Source organism: Phyllobates terribilis, unplaced genomic scaffold (assembly GCF_046119375.1).
Source record: "Phyllobates terribilis strain yellow unplaced genomic scaffold, ASM4611937v1 Scaffold_1__5_contigs__length_1240528914, whole genome shotgun sequence".
Classification (NCBI taxonomy): Eukaryota; Metazoa; Chordata; class Amphibia; order Anura; family Dendrobatidae; genus Phyllobates; species Phyllobates terribilis.
The window spans coordinates 1100273145-1100285396 of record NW_027362761.1 but is presented as its reverse complement, the minus strand read 5'-3'; the positions used below and the strand labels follow the sequence as shown (position 1 = coordinate 1100285396).

General features: G+C 44.1%; 1 protein-coding gene across 4 annotated transcripts in view; it reads right to left on the bottom strand.

Annotated features, from left to right (window-relative positions):
* The window catches only part of ARAP2 (ArfGAP with RhoGAP domain, ankyrin repeat and PH domain 2), a 593408-nt gene that overhangs the window by 518956 nt on the left and 62200 nt on the right, over nt 1-12252 (bottom strand). For all 4 annotated transcript variants that reach the window (XM_073646268.1, XM_073646261.1, XM_073646254.1 and 1 more), the window contains one exon: nt 5572-5886. In XM_073646268.1, the coding sequence (XP_073502369.1) occupies nt 5572-5886 (315 nt within the window). The remainder of the gene's footprint in view (nt 1-5571; nt 5887-12252) is intronic.

Genomic DNA, 12252 nt, shown 5'->3' with positions numbered 1-12252 from the left:
AGCATCTGAACTAACAGTCCTTCTAAGGACTAATCCAGCTGCATATATTATTCCTGGTGATAGCCAGAGTTAGGCAGGCAGAGTTTGTGGAGAGTGTACAGAGCAGAATAGGGTCCATTGCACGTTCTGACTGCTGCTGTTACAGATATCCATAGCCCTAGATATCAGGGCTAATTTTTTTTGCTCTTAATCCTGATTATTTGCTTGAAAAGAAATATAGTACACCATTTTTACTTCTCCATTTGCTTGTTAGCAGCATAAAGCCAGATTTAAATTTTATTTGCATTGCTGTATTGTGGAAGCAGAGAAAATTGTCCATCATCAGACGTGATCCGATATTACTGCCGTAATAATCGTGACATTTTTTAGAGCGTGCCAAATGATACACTCCAGTTAAAGTCTGCCAGTTGTGTGTTGTTCAACCTATTCACAATTGGTCGCTGACCAATAACATATCTATAAGGTCACTACCTAAAACCATGGTCATGAGAAGTGATCAGATATTGCTGTGGTAATAATCATCAAATTTATTAGAGCGTGCAAAATACAGACCCTGGGATGAAAAACGTCCTCCCGACGCCAAGGATTGATGGCCCTGGGTCAGTCTGGGTTGCCCCTACATTCTACAGCTCCTGCACCTCCTCCTCCTCTTCAGCCTCCATCTCCAAAATGACTTCATCAGTTGGAAGCTGGAAGCACTGCAGCACTGCCTCAGCCAAGCGGCAACAGGCACTGCTGAAGCTAATATGCTTAGGGGACCCACCGCACACCACTGCAGAGTTTTTGACAGCTCTAACAGATCAGGTAGATCTGTGGCTGTCACAGCTGAACCTACAGCCAGGCATGGTCATGTGTGACAATGGCTGGAGCCTCGTTGCGGCTCTGAAGCTAGAGAAACTTGCACATGTACCAATACTGGCCCAAGTGCTCAACCTAGTGGTTTTTCAAAACCTACCCTGATCTGCTTGTGAAAGTACGCTGTGTGTGTGCCCATTTCCGAAAGCCGCCTACAGCTTTCGCCGCTCTCACCATGCTTCAGCAGTGTTTGCAGCTTCAAGCTCACCAACTGGTGTGCGATGTCACCACATGTTGCAACTCAACCTTGCAGATTTTGGGAAGGATTTGTGAGCAGCAGAGGGCAGTTGTTGAGTACCAGCTTCAACACACCCGTCGGTATTCAGGTCAGCCACCTCAAATAAGAGCTGATGAGTGAGCATGGATGTCTGACATCTGTGCCATCCTCCCAAACTTTGAGGACTCCACCAAGATGGTGAGCAATGCCATAATTAGCGTTACCATCCTACTTCTCTGTCTACTGAAAAGCTTGCTTCTCACAATTAAAGAAGAGGCATTGCAGGCAGAGCATGATGAGATGGTGCAAGGAACCATACAGGGTGATGCCAGACAGCCCAGCCTCATACCATCTCAACACAGATTGGGTCATAATGAGGAGGAGGAGGAAGAGGAAGAACAAGAGCTGTTTTCTTGCACTACAAACATTACTACCCACACAACAGTGATACCGTCTGTTCAGCATGGATGGCCTGAGGAGAGGGAGAACAAGGAGGAGGACCAGGACGAGGATGAGGAGGAGGAGACCATGGACAGTCATCTTCTTGGTCAGGACAGGGAAGTCTTGGCTGTTGGCAGTCTGGCACACATGGCTGAGTTTATGTTCTGCTGCCTTTCCCATGAACCTCGCGTTGCACACATTTTGGCCAACAGTAATTAGTGGTTGGTTATACTTCTAGACCCATGCTACAAGGAGAACTTTCTATCTCTCCTTCCTGTGGCAGAGACATTCAATAAAATGTTGCAGTACCAGAAGGCCCTGGTTCAAGAATTATTACAAAAAATCTCATCTGACAACGCTGGCGACAGAGGTCACAGTTCATTGGACAACCAAGGACTACAGGCAAGGGAGACACAAATATGATGCAGCAGAGGCAGGGGAACACTGTGAAACGTTTGGGACAGTTTTCTCAGACCCTAATAGCTCCCAGGCCCTGATGCGCAGGGTACTCTCACAAGGAGGGAAAAGTTTTGGAAGATGCTGAAGGAGTACCTTGCTGACCGTAACAACATCCTCTGTGATTCCTCTGTGCCTTATAACTATTGGGTATCCAAGGTGGACACGTGGCATGAACTGGCTCTCTACACATTGGAGGTCCTGGCCTGCCTTGCAGCTAGCGTTTTGTCAGAGCAGGTTTTTAGTGTCGCCAGGGGCATTATAACACATAGGCGCATCCGCCTGTCAACAGAAAATGCTGACAGGCTGACTCTTATAAAAATTAACAAGGACTGGATTGGACTATACTTCTCAACACCACCAGATGATAGCAGCGGAACTTAAAGTCAAATCCAGTGGGGTTTTTTTGGGGGAGGTCTATTCCCATGCACCTCTTCACACCAGACATGGGTATATGCTTCCTGATTTTGTCTACTTCCTGTTGTCCTCGTCTTTCTCCTTCTCCTCATCCTCAACCCCCATATCACCAGGGTGACCATGATGCAACACCCACATAATTTTTTTATGATGCCTGCAGGAAATTTTTTTAGAGGCCTACCTCTAACAATCTGTATGTTATATAGTATGTTCATGTAAATATTTTTCCTTAGCCATTGTAACAATTTTTTTTAATGAGCACCTCCTCTACATCTTTTCAAAGGGGTATTGTAGTTTTTTTGGCAGCCCTTCCAGTCACAGCATAGGCATTACCATTATAGGATACCCACTGCTTAATAATGGGAACAATTTTTTTAATGAGGCCCTCCTCTATGTCTCTTCAAAGGGGTATTGGAGTGCGTCCAAATTTTTGACAGCCCTTGCAATCACTGCATGCGCAATAACAATATAGGAGACCCACTCCTTAATAATGGGAACAACAAAGCATAGCCAGCTGATGGTCCTCTAACAATAGTAAGAGATGCCTGATGGCATTGTAAAAATAGGCTTTGTGACTTTTACAGTCCCTCCTTATTAAATGAAGCAGGATTGATGAAAGCAGACAGGGTTGCTTGTGTTCCTTCACAATTTGGTGGTGCAATGTACCAAAAAAACCTCTTCGGAGTCAGGTAAATTCTATTTTCTGTTGTACTATATTACCTCTCTTATCTGATATACATGTACTTATGAGTTATGACCCATAGCAGTTTGGATAGTGCCTTACAGGCATCTAGTCAAGGATTATTGTATTATTCTCCGTGCAGAAATAAAAAAAAATCTATTCCCTAATGATAACGCTGTTAGCTGCTTTTAAAATAGGGACAGGTGCTAGATGGTAAATGGAAATGAGTATTCATTCTGGATGTGTCTGATCATGTCTGACACACCACATGGCCACATAAGGTAGTAAAATGTTAAAATTACATTTACTGGTGAATGTATTTTTCACTGTTTAAAGCAATGCAAAAGTGCAAAAACGCATCAAAAACTCTACATGTGAACATAGCCCAAGGTATGGAGGAGCATTTTTGTTTTTGGTCATTTATTTTGCATTATATACAAGTCATTACCATGGAAAGGATGTTCATTAACATTTTATCCAAGAAAATCCATTTTGGGTTTGTTTTTGCACGTTTTATTGTCAGTCAGTAAAAGTGGCGTAATGCTCAGACAACATTGTTCACAGCAGTGACCTGGGAGTCAGACATGCTTCCAGGGGTCTTCCCCATGATGTTCCCATGCCATTTCAGAACTGTTCCCATCGATTTGGTCAATTTTTAGGCCCCCTGCAGACCTCTAGGAGGGGGGGCTGCCAGAAAAATGCTTGAGTTTCCCATTGACTTACATTACATTGGGCTCGTTGCTCGTGTCGAGCGCCCGAGCATTACAATTTGCTCAACCCGAGTAGCAAGCACCCGAGCATTTTTGTGCTCGCTTATCACTAACAAGGAGCAAGGAATAAAATTGTCCTTAGCAAGTATTAAAGCCACAATTTAGATGCTAATAAAAAGTAATGTGAGTGCTAACAAAGTGGAGATTGATGAACTAAATTAATCACAGTTTAGTCTGATTTTGTCCATTGTTTTAAATTGGACAAAGGGTATCTTTAATTCCTTAAGAGACCGCCCACTTTCTCCAGTCTAACACGGCAATAGTGAATTAATGGCTGCGCCGCTGATTTTGCTATGTGAGCCTTGCGATCTTCCTGCCTTACGACCATGCTCCCTTCAGTGCGACCACGCCACTGCTGCTGCCTCCACCCCACACCACACAGTAAGCTCTATAAAAACTATATTTGGACTACATTCGGACCATAAGACGCACCCCCATCCCCCCCCCAAATTTGGGGGAAAAAAGTACGTCTTATAGTCCGAAAAATACGGTACTTGTGATGTAATTTTCCAAGAGCCGTAACGTGTTGAATTTTAGGGACATTGAGCTGTGTGACTGCCGGAGCCAATATGTTTATTGATATGATTTTCTGTTAGATACAATATTTTGATCGCCTTATACTACACATCCCAGATGTTGTTGCAACAGCCGAAAAAATGCAATTCTGGCTTTTTGATTTTTTTCTCATTACGCTGTTTACTGATCAGATTAATTTATTTTAGATTTTGATAGATTAGACTTTTATAAATGCAACGATACCAAATATGTGTATTTTTATTTCTTAATCTTTAATGTGGGTAAGGGTGATGATTGGAACTTTCAGATTTTTTATTTTTTTCATATTTAAAACTATTTTTTACCTTTCACAATATTTGTTAGTCACCTTAGATAACTTAAATCTGCGATTGTCTGATCGCTTGCATTATATACAGCAATACTATAGTATTGCTGTATATAGCAAAAATCACGATCATGGAATACCATCATGACAGGCACAAGGGTCATTAGCAGACTACTGGCCGTCATGGCTACCCATTGACGCCACGCAATCTCGTCATGTGCGCACTAAAGTGCGATTAGAACAGCGAGAACTTCTGCCATTGCACTGTTAATGCCTTTGTCACAGATGGACAGTGGCTTTTTACAAGTTTGACAGGTAAACAATGATAGCTGATGGCTGATATGCCGGCAAAGATGCAGCCTCACAAGCCGAACCCTCATCAAAGTCAGGGAGACAACATATGTCGTTAAGGGGTTAATTGCGTCCTAGAATTGTCTTCAATTTTATATTCTATTTTCATGACAAGTTTTTTTTTCTTGTGTTTTGTCCTTTTCTGTGTCAAACATATGATTTCATTTATAGTTTAAGACTTTCAATAAACACTTTATTTCAGGTGATATTTTACATGGCATTCTTAATATTCAGTGATGCCAAGAATGTTGGCACCAATTTGTAACGGTTCAGAAGAAACAGCTTGCATGATTTACAGTTGATTTCACTTTTGACTTGCTAAGAGTGCCTAAATGAAAAATGTATAACAGTCCAAACCCCACCCATGATATTTTATTTAAATACTTGTGTTGTCTTATGCTGTAGAAGAGCATCCTCGGTCACCAGGGCTCATATGTATCTACTGTCTCTGCATTTATTTAGTGACATCCCTGTCTTTATTAATATTACCAGCATATTTATAATGCTCCATAACTTAAAATATAAGAAAAATGAAGCTTACCTGTGAGGGGAAAGTTTTTCTAACCAGTCGGCTTTATTCAAAGTAGCATATGGCTCATAGAAGCATGCATATGGTGTGATTGAGAACTCTTCTTGGGATGATGAATTCTGATTTTGAGTTTCTGATTCTTTTTTTTGATGATTGATGCCATCATTTTGTAATGTAGCATTCTGGAATGAATGTCTTTTTATGTCCTCATTGGAATATTTTTTTAAACTCAATCGAATATTGCTTTCCTCCAATGTTGAATATATTGACTCCTCTGAGCTTTCATGCAGTGATAAGTCTGAATTTCTCCCCGAAATATGTTGATTGCTGTATAAAAAAAAATTCAAAATGATCCAATTTTTCTTACCATAATGTAACTCATAAAATATTAGTGGATACATCCATTCATTCATGGGATCTAACAATTTAAAGCATTCTAACCCAACATCAACTCACGAAAAACTGAAAGCTAGTAAACCTTGAGGTCAATATTAGAACTTGTTTTCCAGCTCAAATTTTATAGATTATAGGTGAGAGAAATAGTATTACCATATGCAAGAAAACCATGAAAGAAGGTAACCATGAGGAACAAGAGAAAATGAAGGAGTAAGTGGATAAAGAAAGGAAAACAAGAGAGAGAGACAGAAGTTAAAGAAGATAGTTATTTATAGGAGTTCCCCTGCTCTAGGTATTGAAGCATTGAGTATTTAAGTTTACTTTTTATTTTAATACAATGTTCTTTTTTAATATAACTTATAAATCATATCATGCTTTATGGCAGTAGGTCCCTTCCCCAGTGCCATGCCAGGTCATGTGCCATTCATCACGTACACAATCTATAGATTTTCCTCAACGTACAGTACAGACCAAAAGTTTGGACACACCTTCTCATTTAAAGATTTTTCTGTATTTTCATGACTATGAAAATTGTACATTCACACTGAAGGCATCAAAACTATGAATTAACGCATGTGGAATTATATACTTAACAAAAAAGTGTGAAACAACTGAAAATGTGTCTTATATTCTAGGTTCTTCAAAGTAGCCACCTTTTGCTTTGATGACTGCTTTGCACACTCAAGGAATTCTCTTGATGAGCTTCAGGAGGTAGTCACCAGAAATGGTCTTCCAACAATCTTGAAGGAGTTCCCAGACATGCTTAGCACTTGTTGGCCCTTTTGCCTTCACTCTGCGGTCCAGCTCACCCCAAACCATCTCGATTGAGTTCAGGTCTGGTGACTGTGGAGACCAGGTCATCTGGCGTAGCACCCCATCACTCTCCTTCTTGGTCAAATAGCCCTTACACAGCCTGGAGATGTGTTTGGGGTCATTGGCCTGTTGAAAAATAAATGATGGTCCAACTAAACGCAAACCGGATGCAATAGCATGCCGCTGCAAGATGCTGTTGTAGCCATGCTGGTTCAGTATGCCTTCAATTTTGAATAAATTCCCAACAGTGTCACCAGCAAAGCACCCCAACACCATCACACCTCCTCCTCCATGCTTCACAGTGGGAAGCAGGCATGTAGAGTCCATCCGTTCACCTTTTCTGCGTCGCACAAAGACACGGTGGTTGGAACCCAAGATCTCAAATTTGGACTCATCAGACCAAAGCACAGATTTCCACTGGTCTAATGTCCATTCCTTGTGTTCTTCAACCCAAACAAGTCTCTTCTGCTTGTGGCCTGTCCTTAGCAGTGGTTTCCTAGCAGCTATTTTACCATGAAGGCTTCTGCACAAAGTCTCCTCTTAACAGTTGTTGTAGAGATGTGTCTGCTGCTAGAACTCTGTGTGGCATTGACCTGGATTCTAATCTAAGCTGCTGTTAACCTGCGATTTCTGAGGCTGGTGACTCGGATAAACTTATCCTCAGAAGCAGAGGTGACTCCTGGTCTTCCTTTCCTGGGGCGGTCCTCATGTGAGCCAGTTTCTTTGTAGCGCTTGATGGTTTTTGCAACTGCACTTGGGGACACTTTCAAAGTTTTCCCAATTTTTCGGACTGACTGACCTTCATTTCTTAAAGTAATGATGGCCACTCGTTTTTCTTTACTTAGCTGCTTTTTTTCTTGCCATAATAAAAAATTCTGACTGTCTATTCAGTAGGACTATCAGCTGTGTACCCACCAGACTTCTGCACAACACAACTGATGGTCCCAACTAGTGTTGAGCCACCCCCGTAGTGTTCGAGTTCGGTTCGGTTCGTCGAACACCCGTGTGTTCGCCGAACTGTTCGTCGAACTGTTCGTCGAACACCTTCGAACACCGTTAAAACCAATGGCAGGCAAACAAAGACACATAGAAACATATAGAAAACACCTTCAAAGGTGTCCAAAAGCTGACAAACTGCTCAGAAGACACAACTAACACATGGAAAAGTGACAAGTACATATAGTCATGCGAAAAGAAAAGAGGTGGAGGAGTAAAAGGAGGGGGAGACACAGATATAGGCATGTCATGCCCTTCTAAAATCCAAAAAGTGAGAAGCCGAGACGGCCAGTCCGCTCCTGCCCGTGCCACCTCCGTGTCGCCGGGTTTGTGCCAGAGCCGCGGTGAACCCTGACGGCCAGCCCCCCTCTCCCAATACTGGTGCCTGTCCGCTGGTGGGTCGAGAGAGCCCCCCTGTGGTGGAGGCAGCTCTAAGCTTTTTAATTTAAATTGTCCCTCTAATTTGAATGAATACACTTTAAATCCATTTACAAGGATCTATTGGAGGGCAAGTCTCATGCCAGCAGCCGCGTAATTCCAGCTCCAGTAGCGTCCACTAAAGCTGCTGCAGTTAAAAAGCTTTTATAAGGATCGAGCTTGGCTGTCCACCGCAAGGCATCCTAGTGCCAGTCCCAGCCCCTATGCCTTGGGGTGCCTCCTGATGCTCTTCACTAAGTATCCCGTGGTCCCGAAGCATTTCCTTTGAAAAAATTAAGTGTCCAAACTACAGGTGGTGTAGCTTGCTTAACAGCCGGGATAATCCGCTGACTAGCAGACACTGCTACTAGGCACAAAGTATTTCCTGGGCTAGATGCAGTTAAAAATTTGTAAGTAGATACTCTCGTTGGATGCTGAGAAAGCATTCCATAGAGTCTCCTGGCACGCCATATATGATTCTCTTAAAAAGCTTGGGGTAGGGGTCTAGGGGACCCTTTTATAGCCAAAATCACGGCCCTGTATCACAATACGTCACCTAGGCTGAAGATAAATGGAACTGTAGCACCGAGGGCTCGGTTGCTACAGACGTATTGCACCTCACCCAGAGGTGTGATATCTCACTCTCAGATAAGGATGGAGTGTGGATCAGGACCCGACACCTGCATGCATTACACCACATTGCCGTGGGGCAGGGCGACCAATATGCCCCTGAGATGGGCACGACAGTCCCTGTCCCTGGCTGGAGTGGGGGGAGGGAACACTGAGGAAGGGGAACCCTGCAGTGCAGGAGCAGGGAGGAAGCAGTTCCTGGGTGCATTGAGAAGGGAGTATAAAAGGTGGCCACCATATTAGTTCAGTGCAGAGAAGTCTGAGCAGAAGTGGCAGGGAGCAGGGGCTCTGCATGAGCTCTGCTCCGGAGGCGGGCCTAGTAACAGAGGCCCAGGCCTGCAAGAGGGAGAAGGAAGGAAGAGGAGCGGAGAAGGCTCCAGGAACGAGGAATGAAGGGATCCCAGGGGTGCGGACGGGCGAGTCGCCACCGCACGCCCGAATCCACCTGCGTGGAGGGGTCAGGCCAAAGGGGGAGACCGGTCCCCGAACTAGTGGAGGCAGGAAACGACCCTCAGCTAGAAACCGGAGGCTCTGACATTTTATGTGGCGCAGCCCCTTGCTCCACCCGCTAGGAAGGCACCACATAGGGTCAGGGAAACTGGCGCCAAGTTTACCAAGAGGAGGCCCGAGGCAGCCGGACAGAAGTGTTGGTAAGAAAGGCCAGACAAAAGACACACAAAGGGGGTCCTGTGAAGCGCTCCAAAGTTATCTGGGAGTTGTCTGAGCCCCTCACCTGGTGAGCACAGTACGACGTGGGCAGCCGTTACCTGCAGACGTGGTCTGGATAATAAGAACTGTGAGTAAAGGCCCTGAACTGCATCACTGACTCCGTGTCGTTACTGCTGCTGCCCTGCACCATCACCCCCATCCTCCGCATACACTGCCCTGAGGCTATACTCCTCCCGTGGGGAGTTATGCTACGCTCTGCTGCACCCACAACACCAGCCTTAGCGGTCTGCCCTGTAGCGGCGGTTCACTCTGACCGCAATCCACGGGTGGCGTAGTCGGACATTTAAACATCAAAACCACATAAATAGTTCCGCCACTGGTTTGACCGCCCTGAGCCACGGAACCGGATCGCCGCCACGAAGACTACAACCACCAGCATCCACCAAAAAGGGTCCGGCTCCGGGTGTCCCAAGGCCCAGGGGGTGCGTCAGAACATTTTCATCACCTTTCACAATCACCAATGGGACAAGGCAGGGATGTCCTCTGTCCCCTCTCTTATACATCCTAGTGACGGAGCACCTGCTCTCATCAATTCGCCATAACCCCAATATTAGGTGGATTGAGGTGGGAGGCACCGAGTACAAGTGCTCTCTATTTGCTGATGATGTCCTAGTATATATCACTCAATCACATATATCCATCCCTGCTGTTATGGCTGAAATAGATCACTTTGTTACATGGTAAAATTTTAAAATCAATGCAGCGAAGTCTGAGGCCCTCGATGTCTCCCTCCCTAAATCCATATAGGATTCCATCCAGTCCAACTTTCCCTTTGCCTGGCCCTCACAGGGTATAAAATACTTAGGAATTCCTATTCATAGAGACCTCTCCCATCTATGTTATCTTAATTTTGGGCCCTTTATTGAACAATTCCATACAGACCACGGTTGGCAAGTTAGAACTGTAAGATTCACTACGTGAACCACTGGTGTTTTGTGGAAAAGCACATGTACACCGCGTTCCAAATTATTATGCAAAAAGTGTTTAGGAGTGATAAGGGAAGAATTTGTTTGTTTGTCAGTTAAACTCATTGATGGTGATGTGTGTCAGGGCTCTTTATATCACTGTAAGCAATTGCAGACACCTGTGCTAATTAGTTTGGCAGGTGTGTCCAATGAAAGGCAAGACTACTTAAGAAGGCTCTCTCACATTATTAAGCAGCCTACATTTTCTGCCAAAATGGGAAAGAAAAAGGATGTGTCGGCTGCTGAGAAGCAACAAATTGTGGAGTGTTTAGGTCAAGGCATGACTACAATCAACATTGTGCGATGATCAGGATGAAGTGTCTTGGCAATCAAGAAGTATGTAGCTGATTCACAGTACACACATGTGCGTGCTGATAAGGGCAAATTGAGGACTCTTTCCTACAGGCAATTACATCAGGTTGAAAGAGCAGCGGCAAAAAAGCCTTGTCATAGCAGCAGACAAGTTTTTGAAGCTGCTTGTGCCTCCAACGTCCCCCGAACAACAAGATGCAGGGTCCTTCAGAGGTTTGCAGCTGTGCATACGCCATCCTGTCGACCTCCTCTATCCACTTCACACAAGCAGAAACGGCTCCAGTGGGCCAAACATTACATGAAGACTGATTTCAAAACTGTTTTGTTCACGGATGAGTGCCGTGCAGCGCTCGATGGTCCAGATGAATGGAGTGGAGGATGGCTGGTTGATGGACACCCCACGCAAACACGGCTACAGCGCCAACAAGGAGGAGGTGGAGTAATGTTTTGGGCTGGAATCATGGGGAGAGAGATTGTCGGCCCCTTTAGGATCCCTGAAGGCGCTAAAGATGAACTCCATAATGTATGTGGATTTTCTCAAACAGCACTTCCTGCCATGGTTCAAGAAGAAGAACCGTGTATTTCACAGCAAGATCATTTTTCTGCATGATAATGCACCATCTCATGCTGCACATAAAACATCTGCATCTCTGGCTGATATGGGCATAAAAGGGGACAAACTTATGGTGTGACCCCCATGCTCCCCTGACCTCTACCCCATTCAGAACCTTTGGAGCATCATTTAAAGGAGTGTCTATGATGGCGGGAGGCAGTTCACATCTAAGCAACAGCTCTGGGAGGGTATTCTGTCCTCATGCAAAACAATTGAAGCAGAAACCATCCAAAACCTGACAAATTCAATGGACGAGAGAGTTCAGAAGCTCCTTTCGAACAAGGGGTCCTATGTGAAAATGTAACATCACCTAGAATAAAGTTTTGAGTTGAAAACTGTTTGATTTCAGTTTCTAACAACCTGCTAATGCTTATAATTTCAAAAATGACCATTTTTTTGGTCTTTATTAAAATGAAAAGGTTGATCGAAAAGTTTGGGGGATCTAAGAGTGTGGCAACCCAGTAGTCATGATTACTTCGAATTCTGACAATATGAGGGTCATGCTGCAGGTAGTGCAGCAAGAAGGCACTTATGTGTCTTGCGCATCTCGGAGCCCCAAAATTATTTTCCGGGCTAGATGCAGCTAAAAATTATTTTTAATTTTAAATCTGGTGAAGCTTATTATAGATGGCCTAATAGGATCAGTGCTGCACACTGCTACAAAGCCCAAATTATTTTCCAGTCAAGATACAGATAAACATGATTAGTAATTTGAAAGCTTAAAACGGTTGGTAGGGTGATTTTAACCAATCATCAAGCTTTTACTCTCCCCAGGATGACACAGGGGTAGAAAAGTCGTTTCGGATCCATGATTTGTTCATC